General features: G+C 53.3%; 1 protein-coding gene across 1 annotated transcript in view; it reads right to left on the bottom strand.

Moving 5' to 3' along the window:
- Window positions 1-24,622, bottom strand: part of TRABD2B (TraB domain containing 2B) — a 227,875-nt gene that overhangs the window by 12,732 nt on the left and 190,521 nt on the right. The window contains exons 4-6 of the mRNA XM_064372321.1: window positions 20,998-21,172; window positions 5,244-5,334; window positions 1,925-2,194 (exon numbers count right to left, since the gene is read on the bottom strand). Coding sequence (XP_064228391.1) covers window positions 1,925-2,194; window positions 5,244-5,334; window positions 20,998-21,172 — 536 coding nt within the window. The remainder of the gene's footprint in view (window positions 1-1,924; window positions 2,195-5,243; window positions 5,335-20,997; window positions 21,173-24,622) is intronic.

The following is a 24,622-nucleotide window of genomic DNA, read 5'->3' on the forward strand; positions in this document are numbered from 1 at the left end:
GCCTCCTTGGCAGCCTGCAAGCCCTCCCCGCCACTGATGAAAGTGGCTCTCAGTAACTCTACGCCCTCCCTCCTGATTAGAAGGGGGCTGCTCATGCTAGGCACGTGATCCAAATGTGTCATAGCCAATATAGCCACAGTAATGCCTCTGCCTTTGGCAGGCAGGGTGATATGGTTTGGCTGTGTGGCCACCCAAGTCCCATCTTGAGTTGTAACTCCCATAATTCCCACGTGTTGTGGGAGGTACCAGGTGGGAGATAATTGAATCATGGGGTGGTTACCGCACACTGTTCTCGTGGTAGTCAGTAAGTCTCCCGAGATCGGACAGTTTCATAAGGGGAAACCCCTTTCGCTTGGTTCTCATTCTCTCTCTTTGGCGGCTGCCAGGTAAGATGTGGCTTTGCTCCTCCTTGCCTTCTACCATGATTGTGAGGCCTCCCCAGCCACATGGAACTGTGAGTCAATTAAACCTCTTTTCCTTATAAATTGCCCAGTCTTGAGTATGTCTTTGTTAGCAGCGTGAGAACAGACTAACACAGAGCCAGGCTGTGCAGAAGTCCATTTCTCAGAAACCCAAGGTGTGCTAAAACCAATGCCCAAAGGATCCATGGGCTTGACTCTTACTTGCTGGAAGTCTTTTAAAGATAGTGTGTACCCCACAATTTATGATAATGGGCTGGTGCATATCAATATTGTGTCAATGGCTCTGAGACCCAGCTGTAGGAGATTCGTGAAGTGCAAAGTGCAAGAGGCAGCCGTTGGTTCCGTAAGTGACCCTGGTCAAACCCTCCCCAGCTTGGGCCTTGGTTCACCATCTATAATGCAGAGTTTAGTCAGGTTTCCCAGAGCTGCTCAGAAGAGTCTCCAGATCTCAACATACAGATTCCCAGGCCCTTGTCCTGCACATTCTGATACATGAGCGCTCGGGGGGCCTGAGAATCTGTTTATTTAACAAGTAGCCAAGGTGATTCTCTCTAGGGTTGCAGATGAAAATCCTAGACGGTGTTCTTATGGGTCCAGATGGAGACTCGGAGGGTCCCCTCAGATAGAGATTCTGAGACGGAGACTCTATGACTGCTGGGCACGGCATATTTAGGCTGGGCCACTGCAGTGGGTAGGACTCTACCCCATCACTGACAGTCCCTCCCTGGGACACTCCCTGTGCTCTGGCGCCACTGTTCACTAAATATGGAGATTCTTGCCAAAACGTGGGATCCAGGGAAGCCACTCTGTACTGAGACTGCAGGCAGGGCTTGGAAGACAGCACCCTGGTCACAGCAGGACTTTGGAGACAGACAAGCTGAGGCGGGTGATACAGGTGGTAGGAGGGACATCTAGGAAGAGGACAGAAGGGTCTTCGTGCATGAGGATGATTTCTTGTATCTGCCCATTTTTAACAAGGTATGTCACAAATCCCCCATCCGCTCCGGAGACAGAGCCCACAGCTTCAAGGCGACTGATCACCACCTGCCCCATCTCTCTCTCAGAGCACGGTCCCCTTTGCAGCCTCCCTGTCATGGCATCGGCTACTCACACCTTCTAGGCACAGGGAACACATGCCTTTTGGCTTAGGCAGCTTGTTCCATTTTCTCCCAGTGTTCCCTCCAGTCCATGGGACAAATGGAGCCCTGTCTGTACAGGTGTGTCCACAGAAAGCTAAGCGCAAAGCATATTTGTGCACTGCACCTGAAGAAAACTTCTATTTCCTCACCTTTAAGATGCAAAGAATAGTACTTGTTGAATTGCTTTTGTTTTGAGAATAAAACTAAAAAATTAGATGTGAACGTGCTGTATAAAGCTACCTGCCACACTTCCTTAGAGCAGGGCTGGCCTGATGACAGCGTGCCCAGCTGTGGGGGGTTCAGGGTAGACTACCGGGCGTGCAGATGCCCAGCTCCTGGGCAGACCTGCTCTCCCTGGCTCACCTGTCCTCGATGCGGACCCAGAGGTCATTGAACTGCCGCGGCCGCTGGTGTGTGCTCTGCCTCTTGTGCCACTTCCTCTGCCGGCCAAACTCCTCCAGCTGGCTCAGGCTGTCGGGGAGCAGGAGGTGTGGGGACAGGGCTGGATCCTCATCCTCCGGTGGGGCGGTGGGGGTCACGGAGGGTGCTGCGGGGACGGCGGCAGCTGGGGTCGCTGGGGCCGGGCTCGTCGAGGTCCCCTCAGGAGAGGGCGCTGGGCTCTGGGGGGCAGGGCTGGAAAGAGGTAACGGCACATGGGGCACACGTGTTGGAGAATGTCACCCATGTGTGGCAGGGAATACAACACGATTCAGTGGGAGTGTTGTCATGGCAGGAGAAAGTGCCAGGGTGCCCCTGCAGGGCCTGGGGACGGCAACCCGGGAAAACCTTGTCTGGTACTGACAGCCAGTGCTTTGGGTCATGCTTTCATTTGTTTAGTCGACAGATATTTACTGAGCACCAACCCTGTCCCAGGCGCTTTTTTAGGAGGTGGGTATCAGCATGATGGAAACCGACAATGGCTCTGTCCTCTGGGAGCTTACTTTCCAAAGCAGAAGACACAGAGTCAAACAGGGGACGCCAGCCGCTGCCAGCCGCCGAGGAGCAAATGAAACAGACAGGTGTGAGAGTAGGGGTGAAGGGTGCTGCTCAGGGAAGGTGGTCTGGTCACCAGCAGGTGACATTTGAGCCCAGACTAGGAAGAGGTGAGGGAGCGAGCCCTGGGCAGGCCTCTGGGACATATCTGAGCTTCGTCAGGGTCTCATTTATTCAACAACTCTGGCTGAGATTTCAGGTGAGTTCACTAACCTCACTGCGTCTCAGTCTCCTACTCTGTGAAATGGGGGTGTTGCAGCTGGTACCTCGCAGGGTACTTCATCAGGATTATGAAGGTGAACACAGGCAAGGACCGAGAACAGTGTCTGGCAAACAGTAAGCAGCTAAAACATTCAGGTAATGAATATTATCAGCATTGTTTGTGTGGTTTATTCATCCAACCTTCCCTTCGTACGTTCAGTACACATTTCCTGTGCACCTTTTCAGTGGAGCAAGGACAGGGTTAAGTATCGGAGTTTGAGCTGGGGGTGGACTGGCGTGGGTCCACAGCCCAGCCTCACGAGGTACAGGCCGTGTGACAAGGGCAAGGTACTCCATCGTCTCGAGCAGCGATGAGCGAGAGCACAAGAGTATTAATACTACCTACTTCATGGGGTTGTCCTGAGGATGAATGAGATGAGGTCTTAACACAGTGCCTGGCACAGAAGCCTCTCTTGGATGTTGGCCCACAAGCAAATAGACCTGGCTGTCAGGCAGGCGCTAAGGTGTCATTTGTCACATTGTGGAATTCACGTTTTTTACAGGGGCATGCACGTGTACTGCTTAGCCCAAGAGCACCCTCTGCTTTTCTCCCTTTTATTCTTTTCTCCCCATGGCCACAACAGATCTTGTTTTAGAGACATGTGACCCCGGGAGAAGGTGGGGAATGGTTTCAGGAATTGTGGCTGAGTGGGCGGCTTACAAGGTTAGGCGGTGTCCAGGACAGCAAGCAGTCCTTCCCAGCCCACTCTCACGCAGTGTGATGGGCGAGGAGCTTCTCTCTTTGAAGGAAAGAAGACCCTCGGCTCAGCCGCTCCTCCCCCACCCCCAAGGCAACCCCAGATTCTCAGGGTCCAGGCTGCCTGGAGATGCTGCAGCTGCTGGGGAGATAATTCAAAACAGTCAGACAAAAAGCTAGATCCAGGAAGCACCTGTGGCCGATGATGGCTTTTATTGTTGGAGCCTCCTCAGCGTCCCTGCCCCTCTCTGCCCTGCCAGCTTCCTTGCTCCCCCAGGCAGGGGGCTAAGGCTGAGAATCCTTGGAGTGGAGCCCATGGGGGAGCTGTGGTGGACCCCCTCCCCTAATGCCTGGGCTCTGAGATGAATAGGGGGCTCTGAGATGAATAGGAGGCTCGCTAGCCTCACTGGCCTGCCTGCCTCCCCTGCCCTGGCCAGAACAGACACAATGAGCTTCAAGGGGAAGGTCCTCGGGGCTGTTGGGGTGAGGGATGGGGCGAGGGGAGAGGAGGGGAACTTGAAGAAGGCTTTGTCCCTGAGGCTACCTTGGAATCCCCACCCCTCAAACACATGTATTGGCCCCCAATACAAACTAATGTATGCTGGGCTCAAATGGTTCAGGTAGGAAGAACAGCCTTGTCAGTTTGACTCAGAAGATGAGAAGAGGTGGGCGACTGGGATGAAATCCCCATGTGAGGTTTTATCCAGAGCTCAGTCCACCCTCAGAGCTGGTACGGGGAGTGGCTGGGAGTTCAGGGAGGCCCTAGAGCCAGACTGCCACTTACATCAGATGCTGTGTGTCCTTCTGCAAGTGACTTCACCTCTCTGGGCCTCATGTTCCTCAATGATTAGGTGGGGAAACTCATAGCTCTGACCTCACGGGGTTGTTACGCAGATTAAATGAGTTAAAAAGGCTTAGAGCCTTGTACAGAGTGAGCAGCTAATAAATATTTGCTATGAGGATCCAAGCTTCTTTCAAACTCTGGGTCTTTATGCTGGAGCACAGGCTGCATGGAACCCTGTAGTCTGAGGATCCTGTCACCGACCTCCGGGGCTGCCCGGGACCCAGAGCCTGGCTCTTGATGACACCTTCCGTGCCTGGCCTGGCGCTGTGGACCCACAGATGGACTGAGTTGGTCCCTGCCCTCAGGTAGCTCCCAGACTGTGGGGGAAGGGGTGGAAGACCTGGCAGGAACAGCAGATGGCCACTGGTGGCTATTGAGCAGAGTGGGTGTGCCCTGGCAGGGAAGTCAGGGGTGAGGGGCATAACCAGAGACAGCAACGGAGAAGGTGAGGGCCAGGTGTGGGTCGGGCAGCAGGGCTGCCAGTGTGGGAGTGTGACCCAGGAAGGAGGCCAGGGCCCTGCCCAGTCCTCCTAGTACCATCTCGATTCAGGGCCAGGGAAACCGCAGAATCTTCCAGGCAGCACCCAGGAGTTCTACTGAGTCCCTCTACCCCTGACCCAACCACCAGCTCTAAATCCTAAGCACCTCTCCAGTTCTAACGCGGCTCCCACTCCCACCCATGCTCTGGCCCTGCTGTCACCTCCAGCCAAGATGGCTCACCAGCTCCTTCCCAATCTCCTGCCACCAGCCCAGTCTTTCCATTCTTGCTGCCTGGTAAAGACCCGCTCCTACCTCACCAGAAGCTTCTTCACAGCTCTCCTGAAGGCCTGGGCAGGAAGGCAGGGCCAGGCAGGCCCAAGGCACGCCCAGATGCCCCAGTGGCTCACCTGTGTATGGCCTGTCCAGCGGGTGTGTGATCCACCTCCAGCCCTGCCTGTCGCAGGATGTCAATGACGGTGTTGTTCCCCAGAAAGTGACCTGGAACACAAGGGACAAAGGGGGGTCAGCCACCAGCCACAGGGGACTGCCCTGGCCATTGCCTAATGTGTCTGGGCCAGTGACCTATACCAAAGTCAATGCCCCAGACTCTGAGAGGCAGTATGGCATAGAAGGTAAGACAAGGTCCTGGTGCCACCCTGCCTGGGTTCAAATCCTGGCTCTGCCGCTCATTAACTGTATCTCCCTCTGCCTGTTTCCTCATCTACAAAGTGAGAATGGCTATAATAGCAACCTCTAGGGTTGCTGTGAGGATTAAAGAAACAGCCACCCACATGTAGTAAGGGGTCTCCATGCTTTCTGCTGTATCTCTGTGCCTCTTACCACAAAGCTGACCGAAGTCCCTGACTGCCCAGGCTGGGATAGCCTCCAGCAGTCACTCAAAGCTCAGCTCCAGGCAACCCTCAAGCCCCTAGCAGGTCTATGGCTCACCTCTATAAGTTCTACCAGCAATTCAGGCCTCCCTTAGAATGGGAGTGGGGTTCTATATGTTCAGGTGGGCCTCCTCGCTCAGCTCCCAGACAGCAGCGATGGCAACTGCACTGCTTGGCACAGGCCTAGCACCTGCTGGCTGGATGCACAGCTTCATCGGCCCAATATTTGTGGAGAACACACTGTGGGCCAGGTCCTGGGACTCACTGAGGTGTAAGATCCCAGTGGGGGCAACCAAAAAACCCCTAGTGATTGCAGGGCCTGGCAGACACTGACAATGGCCTCGAGGAGGCACAAACACGGAACTGAACCCTTCAGAGGTGTGTGTGGGGAGAGAGGCTGGCCTCCTTGTCAGTCCCCTACTCACTATTCATTCATTCAGCAAACATTCATGATACCCTTGCTCTGTGGTCAGCTCTGCACTAGGCAAGGTGAGTACAGAAACGGGTGAGATAGTTGAAAGCCCCAGATGGGAGTGGCAATCGCCTTCCTGTGCTGGAATGCAGGCTGAGGCCTGAGTACTTAGGGGAGGCCTCTCCTGGGCTCTTGCTGGGAAGAATCCTCAGGAGACCCAGTGACTGTGGACACAGGAGCTGCTGAAAGTCAGCACTCTGGGAAGCCCCTCTGCCTCGGGGGCCTCAGTCTCTCCAACCTGCTCAATGTGGACACTGGGTGCTTGTTCAGGGCCCCTGGGCCCCTCCCACCATAGGCCTGCCCTGTGGCCCCACTCATTCGGGCAGCACTCTCCCCTCCTGCTCACTGTTCATCCCGAACCCCAGGGGGGATCCCTGCACTATTCCTCTAATTGCCTGTGAATGGTGGTGACAGGTGGAAGCCAGAAGGTCAGCATGCTGACAGCCCCAGGGAGGTCCAGGAGAATGGAAAGTGGGCAGGCTGCTGGGGAGCAGAGATGCCCCGGCAGGGGGAGCCAGCGTAGGACTGCATAGTGGCTGGAGCAGAGGGCGAGCCATGCTGCTATCTTGCCCTGCCAGCCTCGCACACCTCTGGGCTCACAACTCCCCAGAATTCCCCCAACCCCGTGATCTCCCTGTTGCTGGCCATGCCCTGCCGGAGCATCTGGAGGTGTCTTGGGCCTGCCTGACTATGCCTGACGGTGTGCCCTGTGGCTGGCTGACCCTGCCTTCCTGAAGTCCCACTTGAGAATCACTGGCAAAGATCGCTGGGCTCGGAATGTCAGAGTCTCTAGTCCAGCATCTACCACACTTGCCCGGAGACATCGGGTATGCCCATTACCCTCTAATGCCCTGAGTTTCTTGCTATGCATAATATCTATGGGCTCATCTTGCTCTCAGAGCCTATGGGGAAGGTTTTTGTTTCATTCCAGGGACCCTTATGAAGAGATACCTCCCTCTCTATTTCCTTTCCCCACCTATTCATTTCATTCATTTAATGAACACTGCCTAGGTACATATCTTGTGCTGGGCAGTGATGAATAGGCAGGGTCCTTTTCCAGGCACTCACAGACTTGAGGATGGGACTCCTGTGATCCACGCACTAAGTATGATGGAGAGGGAACTGTCCTCACAGGAGGCTGTTGGGGCACACAGGGGGCCTCTAAGCCAGCCGGGGGTCAAGCAGACTTCCTGCAGGGGCACTGCTAGCTGCAGGGTGGGATGAGAGTTATGGAGATGAGGATGGGAATGGGTGGCACCGTCGGGGAGGCAGCTCCTTGCAGGGAAACTGCATGTGCAAAGACTAGGAGGTGAATGAGGCACACTTGGGAAGCTAACTGTGGAAGAGGCATGGCCAGCACAGGCATGAGCAGCCCTTCCGGAGCTCTGGCCCTGATCTAGTGCTGTTGAGGACAAAAGATCCAGGCTCCTGGCAAGGCTCTGCGTCTGCGCCTCAGCCTGTGATCCTAAGCAAATGGCTTCCCTGCCACCAGCCTCAGTTTTCTTGTAGGTCAAATGGGTCTACAGTTCTTTGGCTGATACCTTGGGGCAGCTGTAAAGCCCTAAGGAAGGAGTGGGTGTCCCTTGGAAAATCCCAGAGTGCAGTACTGAGTGATGGGCTGGAGACAGTCCCTGGCGGGGCCACAGTCATCCCCTCTTGCTTTCCCCACAGCACAAAAAGGCTGGAAAGGGACGAGAGAGGCACCTTCAGCACACAGGCTGCAGGAACTCTCTTGCCGGCAGCTCTTGGACTCTGCTCCTGGCAGCAAAGGCAATTCCTTCTCTGCCCTCACGGAGACCCGTTCAAAGACAAGGCCTCCCTGCCCAACAGTGGTCCTTGCATCTGCCCAGAGGATTTCAAGAGCCGCCAGGGAAAACAGCCCTGCCTTGGGCTGTACAGGAGCAGCAGCAAATATTTACTGACTGCTGTGTGTCTGCTCCAAAAGGAGCATTTCTGGGGCCGAGTAGAGACGCTCAGGGGGCCCAGGCCCCAGCACAGCCCTGACAGTGCGGGCCTCACAGGACGCCCGCTGGATCCCGAGCACCGCGCGGCAATGGTTCCCGTGTCTGGCCGGTGCTCCCATCCATCCCTCAACCTCAACCATTCCAGACCTTTATTGCTCTCTGCAAGACCCCAGACCGAAGACATTCGGTGCTTTGAGAAAACGAAACCAATCAGGAATAATCCTCTCAGTTCCCATTCTCTCCTTCTCTAACCCATACTCACCTTCCTTTCCCTCTGCCAGGGCAGGGATGCTCACCTCCACTCAGGTGGCTACTCCCTGTGCAACTCCAGGAGGTGCCATTCCCATGTGGCCCGCGCCCCAGAACTGTATAATGCTGTTCCTGCACCCCGCAGCTGGGTTGGCAACACTTGCCACTGCCCCAGTGCTCACAGCTTCATTCCACCCCGGTTCTCTCTGCTTCTCCTCTCCGTGCCCCCATCTGTCCTCTTTCTCCTGTCTAGTCAATGTGGGAGCCCTGGGAACCCTCCCCTGGCCCTCTTCTCACCCACACTCACATCATCCACCCTGATGGTTTCGGTGCCCACACAATGCTGAATTGCGACCTTGCACAGAGCATTTGTCCAGCAGCCTACTGGACGTTTCCACCTAAACATCCTCAGAACCTATGGAATCCAACTCATTCTTCTCTGCAAGAATGTCTGTGTCTTAACCAGCCTCTGCTATCCAACCTAAATAGGTCCTGTCTTGATTCTCCTCCCTCCTCGTCTTCATACAATCAGTTCTCAGAGGCCCCCTGATGTGACCTCCTACAGGTGCTTGATTCTGGCCCAGCTCACCATCACCTTCTGCCCGAAGCACTGCAGAAACTGCTCTCCTCATTCTCTCTAGCTCACACCCCAGAGCTGACTTTGTCAGAACGTGCTCCCCCAACCAGCCACCTAAGGGGGATCTAAGAGTTTTCCGAGGGCAAGGGTCACGCCTGATTCATCTTTATCCCCAGAGATTAAAAAAAATTCCCCAGGTCTGGCATGTGGCAGTGACTTTGTGAATGTTTGTTGAATGAATGAGTGAAAAAACCTGTTACTCCATATCCTTTCCATGATCTCATTCTATCCCCAGGAGACCTGAGCTCATGGATCTCCTCTTCTTGTAACTCAGCCCTGCTCCTTGGTGGTGCTCCTCCAGATTCCACCAATCCCAGGAATTTGGTCCTTGGACCAGCCCCTGAGTCAGGGCTCAGAGCATGCTGTCCCCAGGGCTGGCAGACAGGGACTATGCTTCCCTCCAAGGTCAGAAATCCTGAAATAGCTGTCACACCTATCCTGGAATCTGCAGGGAAAGTCATGGAAAGTCTCCAAAGGGGCCCCACAATGTTGGGGCTCAGCCTGCAAGGCTTGCCCAGGCTCCCCAGGTCTCCTGGCCACAGCTCAGCAGCCCCTTCCAGCACTGACAGCTGTTCTCTGGCCAGCTCTCTGCAGGAAGACACGTTCCATTTCATCTGCTGTGGCCTCGTGGATGAGAAGACGAGGAAACAGAGGGAGGACCTTGGGGGCTGGGGCACACAGAGCCGTGGAGACAAAGAGAGGGAGAGAGGCGACAGAGAGAGAGGCAGGCAGAAGAGCAGAGAGACACTCACAGAAAGGGGCATGGGGGAAGAAGAGAGCTTCAGGACCGATGGGGAGCCAACAGACAACGTGGAGGGAGGGATAAAGGGGCCCAGAGACAGACAGTAAGAGACACAGAGACAACACTAGGGAGAGAGGGAAGAAGAGATACCAGGACAAAGAAATAGAAAGAGACGAGGATAGGACAAAGAGATACAGAGACAGAGAGGGAATGAGAGAAAGGGAGAAAGAGGAGGGAGGGAATCCAGAAATGAAAACAAAAAGCGTGGTGGAGACCAATTCATGGAGGACATCAGGGAAGGCTTCCTAGAGGAAGGGCTCCTGTATCCAGTCATGTATCAAGGACTCCCAGGATTGATGGGATTCACCTACTTGGAGCAGGTGCACCCCCGTGATGTTTTAGTGCAAATAAAAAGACTCCCTTTCTCCTAAGTGCAATCTAGCCTGTGCCAGGGCACAGGGTTCAGTGAGCAGAGCACAGGCCAGGGCCAGATCTACCCCACCTCCCATCAGCCTGGCACAGCCTGACAGCCCCTGTGGACCCTCTGACATGGGAAGGCAGGCTAGAGCAAGTCTTGTCCGGGGTTAGGACTATTAGAACACCCCACTCATCAACCAACTACGTCACCTTGGGCAGTCTCCTTTTTCTCTTTGTGCCTCAGTTTCCCCACATGGTGTTGGGCCTCATGTTCTCATGGGTCCTCCCACCTCTATGATTCCTTCATTTGAGGACCTGAACACACACTCATACTTAGTGGGCCTCCCAAGCCCAGGATGCTTCTGAAATGTCATTTCATTTTATCCTGACAGTGGCCCTTTGAGGTGTTGCCAGTTTCCAGGTGAGGAAACCGAGGCTCAGTGAAGGGACAGGACTTGCCCAAGGTCATACACCTGGTAAAAGGCAAAGCTTGGACTTCAATCCAGAGATGTCCCAGTTTACTGCACGTCCTGCTACACCCACTCTGAAGTATTGGCAGCTGCGAGGGATCCTGAGTTCACATTTGGGGGCAGGAAATTGTCAGAAACATGTGTACCTTCCAAGGTTCACCAGATTGGACAGGAGAGTGTGCAAGCGCTCAGCAAGAACAACACGTAATTAACAGGGCAATTTCAGGACTGTGTTGAGGGGCTGGGCAGAGTGGGGAGGGGAGAACCAGATGTTTCCACAAAGGCTCCAAAGTAGCATGGGCTCCCCCCGGCCAGCACACATGTTTTCTCTCCAGTGAGTATGCTGGGTTTCCAGTTTTCTCTTCCTGGAAGAGGCATCCCAAGCCCCTATTTATGTTCCGTCTGAAATTAATGCAAGGGAAACTTTCAAATGCTAATCTAGCTGCCAGGACAGGCCGGCCGGATGTCAAGCTATGGCGGTGTTTGTTTTCCTGAGGAAGTGTGGCAGGAGGGCTCGGTGGGAGGGCCAGCAGAGGATGCACAACTGGTCTCCCAAAGAGTGTCTGGTGGGACACTGGCAGAGCGGAGCTTCCCTTCTCCTGCTTTGCAGGCTGCCTAGGGAAGGGCTGGGGCCCTTTCAGTTCCGTGGGGCCTGAGATGATGCCTCCACTGTACCCAAACTTGTGCCAGGAGCTGACACACACAGTCCTCTCCCCTGAGGGGTCACAGTACGGAGGCAGAGATGGGCAGGCAAACACTCACAGGACAGCATGAGCCATGCAGTGCCAGGGGCCACGGGGTTGAAGTGGAAGGAGGGGGACCCAGAGTAAGGAGATCAGTGAGGAGGAAGAGAGGAGGAAGGGCGTTCCCACACGCACAGAGGGGAGAGCCGGCGTGGCACATGCTGGCCAATAGCAGTTCTGGGTTGCTGCAGCATAAAGTGAGAGAGGAGGTGGCAATAACCAGGGCTGGAGCAGGACGGTGTCCCTCCTCCATGACATTCTCATTTCTGCAGGACATGGTGAAGGGGGCAGATTCAAGCTGGGGCCAAAAGTCACTCTCCCAGGAAACTGTCCAGCTGTAAGGGAGTGAGTGCTCCACCCTTGGAGGTATGTAAGACGAGGCTCGAAGAGCACTTGTCAGGCCTGCGAGGGGTGTTCAGACATCCTACAGGGAACCGGCCATGTCTGGGTGGAACCAGAGATTCTGCCCGCTTTAGCTGCCTTTACCAGCTGCGCCTCTTTGGAAGCTGTTAGAACTCAGGATGTCAGAAATGAAAGTGCCCCAGGGCTTCAGCCGGCCAGCTCAGCTCTGCCATCAACACTGCAAAGATGGATACGAGTTCCGAGAAGAGCAATCTTGCTGAGGCTAACAGAACTTGCCCTGTGTCACACTGGCAGAAAGGGGCAGAGCTGGGCTCAAGTCCAGGCATGGCACGGGCTATGTCCATGTCAAAGCCCAGACCCAGGCAATGGCCGTGCTGGGTGATTTCAGGTCAGCACAGGACACAGCCTGTGTCCTGTGAACTGCAGGAGGCAGTGCTCAGCCTGGGATCCCCAAGGCCATGGCAGTCACTCTTTACAACATCCAGAGGATCCCTGGGAGCTCCCTGTTGGCAGGGACAGGGACCCACACTTCCTGAGCCTCAATGCTACTTGGGGCTGAATTTGGCTCTTGGGATTTCCCCACAGTGTCCCAGAGGCCACCGAGCACTTCTGCCTTTCGACCCCAGCAGCCTACTCTCTCCTGTTTGGGAGTCCTGTTCTCAGAGGACTTTGAGCTCTGAGAGGCCAGGAACCCCGAGATAATGGTGGCAACAAAAGAGCTCACATTTATGGAGTGACTGTGTAAGGCCAGGCCCTGGGCCGTGCTAGCGCTGGTCAGCTGAATCTCAGGTCCATCTGCAGAGAGGTGAAGCAACTGATCTGCCCAAGGCTACTTCTGATCAGGAGAACACAGGGGTTCTAACTCACACAGTCTGGCTCCAAGCCCACGCTCTTAATCTACAACACTTTCTTCTCTTGCCTTTCCCACACTGTCCAGGAAGAGTTCTGAGCCCCTTGCCAGATTCATACATCCTCTTGCGCCGAGGGAGCAGCTCTGGGATCCAGCCTGGGATGTAGGCATTCTGTTCTTGACTCTCCCCTGCTCCGGAGGGTGAGGGCTGGCTCCAGCTAGGGACAAGCCCGGAGGGGATGTTCCTCTGGCTGGCTGGATGTTCTGGCCTGAAGCAGCAATGGGGACTCTGGCCAAGGACTGCAGCCCTTCACAGGCATACCAGCTGCCAGATGCATGCGTGGAAGGGCGGCAGGGCGCTTTGAAGCACCATTGGAAATTCTGAAACACTTCAGATGCCATGGCCTCAAGCTCCAGCTTGGGGAGTGTGGCAGACCAGGGCGCTTGCCAGTGAGAGAGGATAGCAGCTGTTATTTTTGTTTGTTCATTTGTCTTGTTTTTTTTAGCAATGAGGATCTCACTCTGTCACCCAGGCTGGAGTGCAGTGGTTCAATCTTGGCTCACTGCAGTTGACATCTGGGCTCAAGCAATCCTCCCACCTCAGCCTCTTGAGGAGCTGGGACTATAGGCATGCATCATCATGACTATGACTGGCTAATTTTTTTATTTTTGTAGAAATGGGGTCTTGCTGTGTTGCCAGGCTGGTCTCGAACTCCTGGCTTCAAGCGATCCTCCTGCCTTCAAGCGATCCTCCTGCCTCAGCCTCCTAAAGTGCTGGGACTACAAGTGTGAGCCACTGTGACCAGCTTGCCTCCTGTTTCTAAGGTGAAAAAGACCCTACATGGACCACGGCTGCTCTTCTGTGCCCAGCTATGAGCTCTGAAGGGCTGCCATTTCTGAGGCCACCAAGTGAAGAGCCAAGATGAGGAAGGAGGTGGGTGTGGGGGTGGGTCTTGCCCTGAGGACTATGGAGATGATCAGTAAACTGGAAGGCAGCTGGATTTGCATCAGGGAAATTTCAACTGGTTCTCACCTCCTCCAGGAAGCCTTCTCTAACTTACCCTGCCTCCTTTCTGTGCCAGTCACTCAAACCTCTGTTTGGCATGTGTGGAACTGCTGAATGCTGTTCAGCTAGAAGGGACCTTGGGCCTAGCTCCATCTAAAGCCCCTCACTGTGCAGAGAGTGGAGGAAAGACTCTGAGAAGGCCACGTAGAAGATCTCAGAATCCCCCTTCCACCGTCATGTCTTTGACGTAATTCTCACCCTGCTCCATTTCATTCTTTTCTGACTTTTCCCTCTCTGATCATCTTGTGGCCTCCCCTCCCTACAAATGCCCCTGCTTAGCACTGAACTCCCCCCACTGCAGCCTGTGACTGCATGGCTTACTCAGCAGTACCTGAGACTCTCTTTTCTCAGGTCTTTTCATCTGTCAATCTAGCCTCAGCTTCCAAAGATAGATGTGATGTTGCTGGACTCCTCAGTCTCCCACCATGCGGGCAGAAGATGTGGGTTTTAGGCTGGATTTTGCTGTGGGGTAATGTAGGAACAGGCAGCATTTCTGCTCATGGACCTTAGGGTTGGTGCATTCATTCATTCATTCATTTATTCAACAAGTGAGTAATGTGCACCTTCTTAGTGCTTAGGGAGTGGATATCCTAGACTGAGCATGAGAGAGGCTGTGATAGGAAAATCCTGGAGGCCTATGGGAGCCCAGAGAGGAGGTCAGGGAAGGCCCAGCAGAACTCCCAGCAGAACAGAGAGGGCCCAAGCAGCAGCTGGATGGATTTTTTAGGGACCAGGATGACTTCCTGGTCATCAGGAAGAATGACCTAAACAATGTGACCACCATTTCACTCCAGTTCTAAGACTCTGACTTCCCGTCTGTACTCTGATTTATTGATCAGTCAAGTGGAATAATAAATACCATCTTGTCTCGCTCCAAGAGGAATTGGGATGTGGAAGGGTCATATAAGTTGATGGATATGGTAGTTTTTCAAGCAGGATGGTGTCTACTCTCTAGGGAGGAATTTCTATCAAGATGAATTTGAAAAGGTGTTAATGGTATTCAGTATGTTGGCCTTCCTTACATCTCTCTCTTCTCTCAAGCCTGCATCTTTACCTCTGATCTGCTTCTGTGTCCCAGCCTCGCAGGTGTGTTTTGGATTACGGGTCTGTAGCATTCTAGTTGGGGTAGAAACAGGCTGGCATGAGCCTGGGGGCTGAATGTGCCAAATGTGTGGGTGCCTGGGTAACGGATCCAGCCTCTCTACACTGTTTGCCTTTTAACTCTTCAAGTTCTGCCTTCTACCTGGACTTCTGCTCCCTGTGGAGCAGGTGATAGTCCTGTGTGGAGTGATTTCCATTCCTGGAAACTTCTTAGCTCCATACTCCTCCCAAGGAATCTTAGAGTGGTTGGAGCAAATAATGCTAGCATGTTAGAAGGCTCCGATTACAGCATGCTAGAATGTTAGAGCTGTGCAATTTTAAAGCAACAGCATATTAGGGTCAAAGATTTTGGAATGTCAGAAGTTAGAATTGTATTCAGATTATAGCACATGCTAGGGAGAGTGTGTGATAACCACTGGTTCTCAGAGTTCAACAGGAATGGGCCATAGAGGTTACCTGGTCCACCCCTGAGTCCGGCTCATGTCTTCAACCTAGCTCCTCTAATTCCTACATTACTCATTCTATTCCAGGAAAAAAAATGCTAGGAGAGTTCTGGATGTCTGAACAAGTAAATATCCTGAGAAACCTGTTTCCCTGGATGGGGTAAAATCGTAATTTTCTTCTAGTGCATAAGACCAGACCGCCACCCCAGCAGTTGGGCCTGGGATACCTTGTGACTCAATAGAATGAACTTCATTCTGTGTGATTTGGTCCAGTATGTCCTTATAGAACATCTAGGTTTCAGCAATTCTGACGTGTATGCGCCCTGTCCTGGAATAGTTCACATGGAACGGGATGATCGCTGAGCAGCGGGTGCCAGGAGAAAATCAGCCCACAGGCCTGGGGACAGCATCCACATTTACGTCCCAGCTGCTTGGTGCTGCTGGAGAAAATCTTACACCTGACTTGGCAGGTTCACGGGCCCTCATTGCCAGTCAGCATCCTCTGTGTTCCTAGCACGGACAGAGCAGATTTGCGGCTGGCCTGTGCCCTAATCTTGGTCCCCAGCAGACATCACAAATCAATCAGGGCCTCTTCTCTGTGGAGCTCTGATGTGACTTTTTTTATCTTATACCATCATGTTCCAGCCCGCTGCTACCAATCAATCATAACGGCCCATGGGAGGAAACCTCTTTAACTTCTTGTCCTGGTCAGTTCTTGTGGCCAATTTCTCCTACGTTAAGTGTTCTCACCTCTTTAAACCAAGAATCCTCCCTTCTCTCTCCTCCTCCTCTGCAGATGACCTCACCTTCTACTTCAGACAGTGGTGCTCTGATTAGAAGCCATCCATGGAGAATTTGCTCCCTTTTCCACTGCCAAATTACTTGCCTGCTGGCCTCCTCCCTCCTTCCCTTCAGTTACAGGTGAGGAGGTGTCTTCCTCCATCCAAGGCGTCCTCCTCAACCCTGCACCCAAGCTCTGGTCCCCACCTTGCTACCTTCTTGGAACCTCAGGCTTACCATTTTTCCTCCTCTCTCCTGCATCATCAGCCTCCCCAATCCTAGAATATTCTCTTCATCACGTTTAAGCATGCTCAATTCTTTCTCATCTTAAAAAGAAAAGGTGGGTGAGTGGGGGAACAAGGCCATTACCAGCTTTTCATTTTGCCAAGTAAGGACTCTGAGACTCTTAGCTGCCTCCCACTATCATCTTTTTTGTTTTCCTAAGTAAGGAATATTTTAACTTCAAACACAGTTGAAAAGAGATAATTTCAGAATACAAACCTGCAAAATGAATACATTTAGCTAATAAAGAATTCACCACCTTGTACTTATTTTTCTGTTATTTATAGACCAGAGGAAATCCAAGGACCTGGATCTGCAAACAACTGGACTAGAAAATCTCGGGGAGCCCTTCAGGCTCAGCCTGTCCAGCTACAGGAGCCCAGCAGACAGAACATGGGCTTTCTCTCCCCTCTGGCTGACACACCCCTCCATGGCCACAGCCTGGCTCCTTCCAGAACATCTAGGCTTGCACACTGGCCACAGCCACCTCCTGGATAGGGAGAGCCTCCATTTGGGCCCCCAGCATCACCCAGGTTTGCTCAAGGTTGTCACATGTTTGCACCCCACCTGCCCCGAACTGCAGTCACCTCCAGAAGAGGTCACACAGTGCCAGGTTGCAGACACATCACAGAGGCTAAGAGTATTCCATGAGATGCGCCAGCTAAACAGTCACTTGTTTCCACAAAATCCTCAACACTTCTGAATGTATACAGCAAGGGTACCACGTGCAAGGGCAATGGCCAGGCCTGGGACTCGAGAGGCCAGGGTTCATGTCGCAGGTCTGCCCCTATGGCCTTGAGGAAGCCATTCGCCTTCCCCGAGTCTTGGTTTTCATCCACAAAATGAGTATCACAAAACCCATCTCACGGTGTTATGTAATCAGAGACCCTGGAACGGTGGCTGGCACGTAGTAAGGGCTTTTATGATAAGAACCCTTCCACCATGGAAGAGCGTTTTAACACTGTGTTCTAAAATGAGCATATCTGGCACAATCCCACAAGGCAGGTGTATTGTCCCAGTTTTACAGATAAGGGACTGAGGCCCTTGGAGGTGAAATGGCTTTCCCAGTGTCTTTTAGCTTACAACGGTAGAGCCACACTTTGCACCCAGGCCTCCTGACCCCAAAGCTCTTACCCTTTGCACTGAAGCCACTTCAGAGCAGAAGAGAGGAGAGGCCAGACTGCTGTCAGCATTGGAAACCCCTGTCTGTCCTCATAGGCTCTCAGGGCAGGATTCTGGAGCTGGGCTGGACTGGAGTTGGGTCCTAACAAGCACGGGAGGGCCTGGCAGGTGGAGGAGACTCAATCTCTCACCTTCCCATGCCTGGCCCCATCCAGCCTCCAGAACCACAGAGCTTTCGGGAACTTCAGCTGGACACTGAGGCTGGGCCTGTCGTGAAGTGCCAGAAGAGACCCCAGCAGGGGCCTGGCTCGGACACCTGGCAAGGCTGCGTTGTGGGTGGCTGGAGTGTCTCATAGTTATGTTTCTATTTCCTGAGATGTTTCTTAGAGCTACCCATGGACTGTAGGCTTGAGACACACTGGCATGAGCAGATGCATGCCTGGAGGATGGATAGGTGCATCCCTGATAGTGTAGACCCTTTCTCCATCCCATAGCCTGGGGGGTCTTATGGGTTCTTGGGGACCTGGCAGGCGACGGGCTGTAAGAGCCCAGCTGAGTCCCAGGGTCCCCACTGCCCAGGAACCCTGGGACAGAATGGCCCCCAGGTGGTTGGGTGGAGTGGAGCGGGTATGTCTTCAGGTTGCACTCTACCAAGAGAATGCTTAGTCCCAGCCCTGCACAAAAGCCAGCCTGTCACCGGATGTGGGGCTCAGAAATTGCATGACCATAAGAATGTAACGAGGCCGGAGTGGACTTCCTTACCACAGCTTTTGTGCGGACGCACTCCATGTCAACACGCTGACTCTGTAACAGGCCCGCTGGGCTGGCTCAGTGCCCCGCACACGGAAATGGAGCCCTTGGATCACAGCTCCTGGGCCTGGGGTCCAGTTGTGGCCTTGTCCTGGACTTCCTAGGGGCTTCGCTCATGTCCCTGCCCTCTGTGGACCTCAGTTTGCCCACAGCTGGGATGAGGTGGGCAGCTCAAGCTCAGAGGCTCTGTCCAGCTTGGAAAACCTCGAGTGGAAAGGAGATTTGCCGTGCAGAGTGGGCCATTTGTTTTAGGCATGGCTGAGCCAGGAGAAGTGGCAGCTGCCAGCAGAATCTGCATATGGCTCCAGATCTGTTGTTTTTGGAGGGTGGATTCATGAGACCGGAGGCGGGGCTCCCTCTTCCTGACTTTACTGTCGGCCTACCCTCATAAGTTCACCAGCCCAGAGGAGACCAGGATGGGAGACCTTGGTCAACGTTCATTTCTTCAATCATTCATTCTTTCATTCACTCACCAAACTCAAAACCTATTACACACTATCAAAGACACAGCAACGATTAAGTGGTGCCCCACCTCCGAGGCGAGCATGGGAGACAAAGCCAACACCACTCCCTGACCACAGTGTGGGGAGCAGTCCAGAGGCAGGGAGGAGGGGAGGAGTCTGGGACTGGGACAGTGGTAGTGGGCATGGACAGAGTGGATGTGTGTGAGGTCTTTCTGGTGGCCTGTCAACAGGATTGGCTGGGGACTGACTACATTCTGGAGATGGGAGAAGCTGCATTGGGCATGATGCCTTTGTGCTAGCCTGGTGCTGGAGTGCACATCTGTGGCCCCACAGGCCTAGGGCTTCAGGAAAAGGAGGTCAGTGGCCAGGGCTGCCCTCACTGCTGTAATTTTCAATGTTAGACTCTCCTGCTTTCTCACTCACAGACAGAGCTGGTGGCAGCTACCCCCAGCCCTGGGTGACTCTGGTCCCGGGTCCTGGGGCAGGTAGGACTACTCAGTTGGGGTGTGTGGAATGAGGGCTCCCTCACTGACTGCATTCTCTGGAGGCTCCCCCAGGTCCGGGAGGGCCTGAGGGCTGGATGACTCAGGGTGGTTCCCTGTTTGGGGTCTACTGGGGGCTGTTCCAGAGCAGGAAGCACTGCCCTTATGCCTATAGGAGGGAGGGCTGATGAGGCAGCTGGATGGTGGGGGAGAGGGAGGGGACTCTTCCCTGCACAGTCCTCAGAGCTGTCCTGACTCACACCAAGCTGCCAGCAGGTGTCCTGCGGCTCGAGAGTGACTTACGTTCTCCGTGCTGCCAGTCAAGTCCTGCTCCCGCTTCTAGACCCCTACAGGATCTCTCCCTTCTCTAAAATCCATGGCTGAATCATTCTGGAATCCTAGATGGCCAAAATGAGTCCTGGATGCCCCTGTTCAGATGGCTAAACTGAGGCAATAAGAGGGAAAGAGACTTGCCAGAGGCCGCGACAGGCTGTGGGAGAGATCCAGCATGAACCCAGAACTCTTTCTGCCTAGCTGTGGTGCCTTAAAGAGGCGGTCCCAGGAGGACTGTGTCTACTTCTGAGCCCCTCCCCTGTGTCTCTAAGTGAGGGCTGCAAAGGAAGGAAGAAGCCCAGCAGACGTGCCCCTGGCTCTTGCCCTTGGGGGTGAATGTTCAAACAGTGGACATATCCCATTACAAAATCAGGACATCCACAAGGGCCCTTGTAGGTTAGACTGACTGCTCGTCCTGGAGGGTGGCATGACGGTGGCAGAAGGGTAAGGGAACAGCTAGGGGCAGTAGCTACGGCAGCGGCACCAGGTGCAGTGAGCATATCCAGGAGCCATCTCATTAATTCTCACAATGCAGGAGGCGAGTTCTGTCAACCCAAATTGCAGGTAACATGAGCAAGAAATACACGTCTGTTGCTGTAAGCTACTGAGCAGAAGCTGGTTAGTAATAGGAGGCAAACACAATATGCTGGTCACGATGTAAACATAGTGTTACCGGCAGGAACAGACAGACAGACGGGAACAAAGAGTGAGGGAGAAGAGGAAAAATGAGAGGAAAAGGAACAGGGAGAGAGATGCTAAGTGAGCCCTGCACCTGAACGTCTGGACTTCCCTTTGCAGGAAGAGGCCAGGTCCCCCAGAAGCAAGCATCAAGTTTACGGTTCACCTGTGATGATCACACTTCTACTCACTATCACGATGGTGATGATCATCACTGCAGCTGCCTTCTTGAGTTCTGACTATGTGGCAGGTTGTTTTTTAAATATTATCACTCATCTTTACAACTATTCTACAAAGTAGATTTTTTTGTTCATCAAATAGTTATTACTATCGCTGCCCATTTATGTAAGAAAGAACTGAGTCTTTGAGAAGGTACCAGCCAAGGTGATGTGGCTGGACTGGGATCTAGGGCCAGGACTGTGGGATGCCAGAGCCAGCCTCTCCCTCTGGGAGAGCTTCACAACCTTGCCCTTGGCTCTGTGGGTGGGCTTGAGGCTGGGCTGGGCAGTGGGAGCTGGCTTTAGTTCTGGGCTCTCACATGGCTGCCTGGGGCATGAAGGGGCCACAGAAATTATCTGGCCATGGCAGGGGTCATCACTCCTCTTTCCCGTGGGGATCGTTATGGAAGAACCCTTGACCCGAAGCAAAACTGCCTTGGGTCCCAGTGCTGCCGCTAAGCACTATGTGGTTTTCCTGCCCCATCCTGGGTCTCGACTTCTCCCTCAGTGAAGGAGACGTTAGAGGAGAGCCAAGCAAATCTCCCAGGATTCTGCAAACAATCCCTTCCCCACACTGGCCCAAACCTGCTCCGAAGGCAAAGAAGCAGATCTTGTCCTCGTTCTCCTGCAGAAGCGCCATGACCCTCTTCCCCATGCGCTCATTCCTCTTGTAGATGAGCTCCTGGCGGAAGTAGCTGTCAATCTCCTGGGCCGTCACCTGCTCGTGTGGCGGGAGGGTGGTGTTGATAAAGTTGGGCAGCTGCAAAGGCAAGACAGAGGCTGCCTTCAGTTGGTTTTATTTTTTAATTTTCTTTTTTAAATTTTTGATAAAGGGTCTTACTGTCACCCAGGCTGGAGTGTAGTGGCACAATCATGGCTCACGGCAGCCTCAACTCTCTGGCTGAAGCCATCCTCCTGCCTCAGCCTCCCAAATAGGTATGTAACACCATGACCAACTAATTTTTAATATTCTGTAGAGATGGAATCCTACTATGTTGCCCTGGACGATCTTGAACTCCTCCTGGGCTCAAGCAACTCCTGCTGTGGCTTCCCACAGTGCTGGGATTATAGGCATGAGCCACTGTGCACGACCTACTGTCAGTTCTTTATGGAGCAAGGTGGACTTAGGATAAATATGCGCAGCCCAAGTGGGGCTGGGCAACTTACTTTCATGAGGTGCCTACAGTGGGTTACATATTATGTACATGTTTCTCATCAACTCCAAAATCCTCTGAGATACGCGTTATTCCAGTTTTAAAGATGAAGGAAGCAAGAGTGGAAAAGATCCAGAGATGTGCAAAGCTGTACAGCTAGTGAAGGGGCAGCGCCAGGACAAGGCCAAGCTGCTGGGGTCCTACATGCATTGCTCTGCCCTGTGTCTCTGCCCTGTTTAACCTCAGCAGATGCTGAGGTCTGGCGAGGCTGGCACTGTGCTCATCTTGTTAACTGCTCTCACTTCACCACCGAGCCCAGTGCTGGCATGTACGACGAATTCAGTTCAGCAAGAGGATGTGCAGGGTCCACCGAGCTGCCTGGTGCAGCAGGAAGGCCACTGAGTACAGGATTAGGCTGACCTGGGCTTCAGCCCCCGTTCTGATACTGTGTGGCACTGGGCAAGTTACTTAACTTTTCCGAGCCCCAGCTTTGTCACCTGTAAGATGAAACTGATGATACTGTGGGGATTCAGTAAGAGGATGGAGGCTGTCATGGGCTGCATTCAGCACATGCCCTCCTACAGAGATGAGAGAAGAGATCATTACTTTTGGTTTTCCCAATGCCTGAGCCACCATCTGCTGCCGCCACCAACTCCCCATCCCTGCACCACCACTTTCCAGGGCGCAATGCAAACACCTCCATCCCTTTTTGAAAAGCTCAACCCCAGGGCCACGGCTTCCCCCAAGTTGATTTGCTCAACAACCTAGCTTGGAGCTGCCTAGCTGAGCTCTGGGTGTTTCACCATCACCCCACACTACGCATCCAGCCACATGGCCTGGGAGCGGCATCATTAACATGCTCTTGAACTAGGCAGAGAGCTCCCTGGGTTCAGGGACACAGCTTTTGTCATTCCTGGCTCCCAACACCTGGCACTAAGAAGGTACCCAGATTCCCTGAACCTTGAACTTAAACTTGGGCTGTCCCTTTCTGAGCACAGTTGCCCCCCTGTGTTCTTCTATTCCCAATATTTTGTCTTTCCAACCTGGATAACAGGCCCAGGTGCTCCTGCACCATCTCCTCCAATATGTGTATGGGGCTGTTGAGGCAACTGAGGCAGGGAGTCAGAACATACTCTCTCTTTCCTTACAACCTGCCTGTGTCATTCCGGCCTCCAAGCTCTTGCTCACAGGATGTCTTCCACCTGGTTTCCCTCTTCCACTTCTCTATGTTCACCTACCCAGGCCCAAAGCACAAGACACCAGACCTCGCCAACGGATGGGTGAGGCGGATGGACAGCCTGGTGCGAGGAGGCTAATTTCCTGCAGGTTTAAGCCCCCCAGATGGTCCTGCAGCCAGCCACATGGCTTCGAGAGCCCCTGCAGCACCGTCAACACTCCTTCTGCGGAAAATGGAGTCAACCGGAGGCTGAGCTTTAAGGGGCTCGAAGGAGCTGGGATAGCCACCTCTGCTATCTGCTGGCCAAGGCCTAGTGTGTTTCCCAGAGTGATAGGGGAGGTAAAGGTACATACACCATGGGGCTTCTCTGCCAGAAAGGCCTGATTCGCTGCCTTGGTATGAACAGGACAATAACATGGCTGACGTCCCCTAACCTTGTACAGTGCACAACATGCACAGCTGTAGACAGCAGTCTTGCTAGTTCCCAATCAGAGCTGGCAATGGAATTCTCACTCCCCTACATACCCGCTTTGAAAGCAAGGATTGGAAATCCTAATGAAACAGGGCACGCTTGGACTTGATGCAGCCATGGGAAACACTGACGGCTTCTGAATGGGGAGAAGCACAGACAGGCCATGACTCAGAGGAGTTATTTCTGGAAATATGACCCTCATAGGTTCTCCCTGTTCTTTAGGTATTCTGGATAATAATGTGAAAACTGTGTCATAGCATCAAATAAGTATTTGTCCAATCAGTGAATGAATGAGTGAGCTGAGGGGCCTCAGAAGTACGGGGTTATGAATGTAGGGCCTGAAGTCAGACAGCCAGGACAACTTGGGCTGGAATCCCTCTTTTGCAGCTTACTAGCTGAGTGGTCTCTCTAGAACCAGAAAGTTACTTGGCCTCTCTGAGACTCAGTTTCCAAATTGGTAACACGAGGTTAACACACATTATTATAGGGATTAAATGAGATGAGTTTTAGAAAGTGCTTACTGAGCACTGTGCCTGGCACAAAGGATGTCCTAATCAATGTTGGTTATCATACACCCGGCCTGGATATGGAGCTGGCTTCGTCACCTTTCCCAGTGAAGAGTGGCCTTGGGCAGAGGGTAAAGATGAAAGTGACAAGTAAATGGCTCTGAGCCATCGGACAGTACCACGAAGGCAGCACTCCACTTCCTCTTTCCTTCCAAGGGTCCCTGGAACCTGAACACGTGCCCAGCCCTTCCTCCCATGCTTCCTGACCACAAATGTGCATTTGCACAAAGATGATTCTCCATTCGTTATTGAGGAGTTAAAAAAATTAACAAGGACAAGAACCCAAAAGTGAAATTTTGAAGTCATGAAAGAGTTGGGCTAGCTCCCCAGGCTCCCTGGGCTGGCCAGCCGCTGGCCAGCATTCTCTGCATGTCTCATGCTGATGGGCCTTGGCTTCATGCCAAGGATGAGGCCTGGGTTTGGGCCAGGGCTGGGATGGAAGCAAATTAATGATGTCATTAAACTTGTTGGGGGCCTTAAATCTTCTATGACAAGTTTAAGTGCAGGATGCACAATAACATTTTAAAGAGGGCACGTGAGGTCTCCAGGGATGGGGTGATGAGGCGATTGGTTGGACAGGGCTGGGGTGGGGCTGTGGGGGCTGATTTCAGTGTAGGCCTCTCTGACTCATGAACCACGTCAGGTCTAATGGTCAAGTGCTCAGGTCTGCTGACACCACCTACCTAAACTCTGCACCCCTTCCCTGTAGCCCATCCATCCAACAGACACCCTGTGGGAACTTCTATGAGCCTGGCCCTGTGTTGGGCTAGGGGGCCTGAGTGCTTCCTCAGACTGGTGGTCTGCTGCTCTCGATGAGGCTCACAGCCTGATGGGGGAGTCA

This window comes from Aotus nancymaae, unplaced genomic scaffold (assembly GCF_030222135.1).
Source record: "Aotus nancymaae isolate 86718 unplaced genomic scaffold, 86718_ANA_hifiasm-v0.15.2.pri h1tg000007l, whole genome shotgun sequence".
Taxonomy (NCBI): domain Eukaryota; kingdom Metazoa; phylum Chordata; class Mammalia; order Primates; family Aotidae; genus Aotus; species Aotus nancymaae.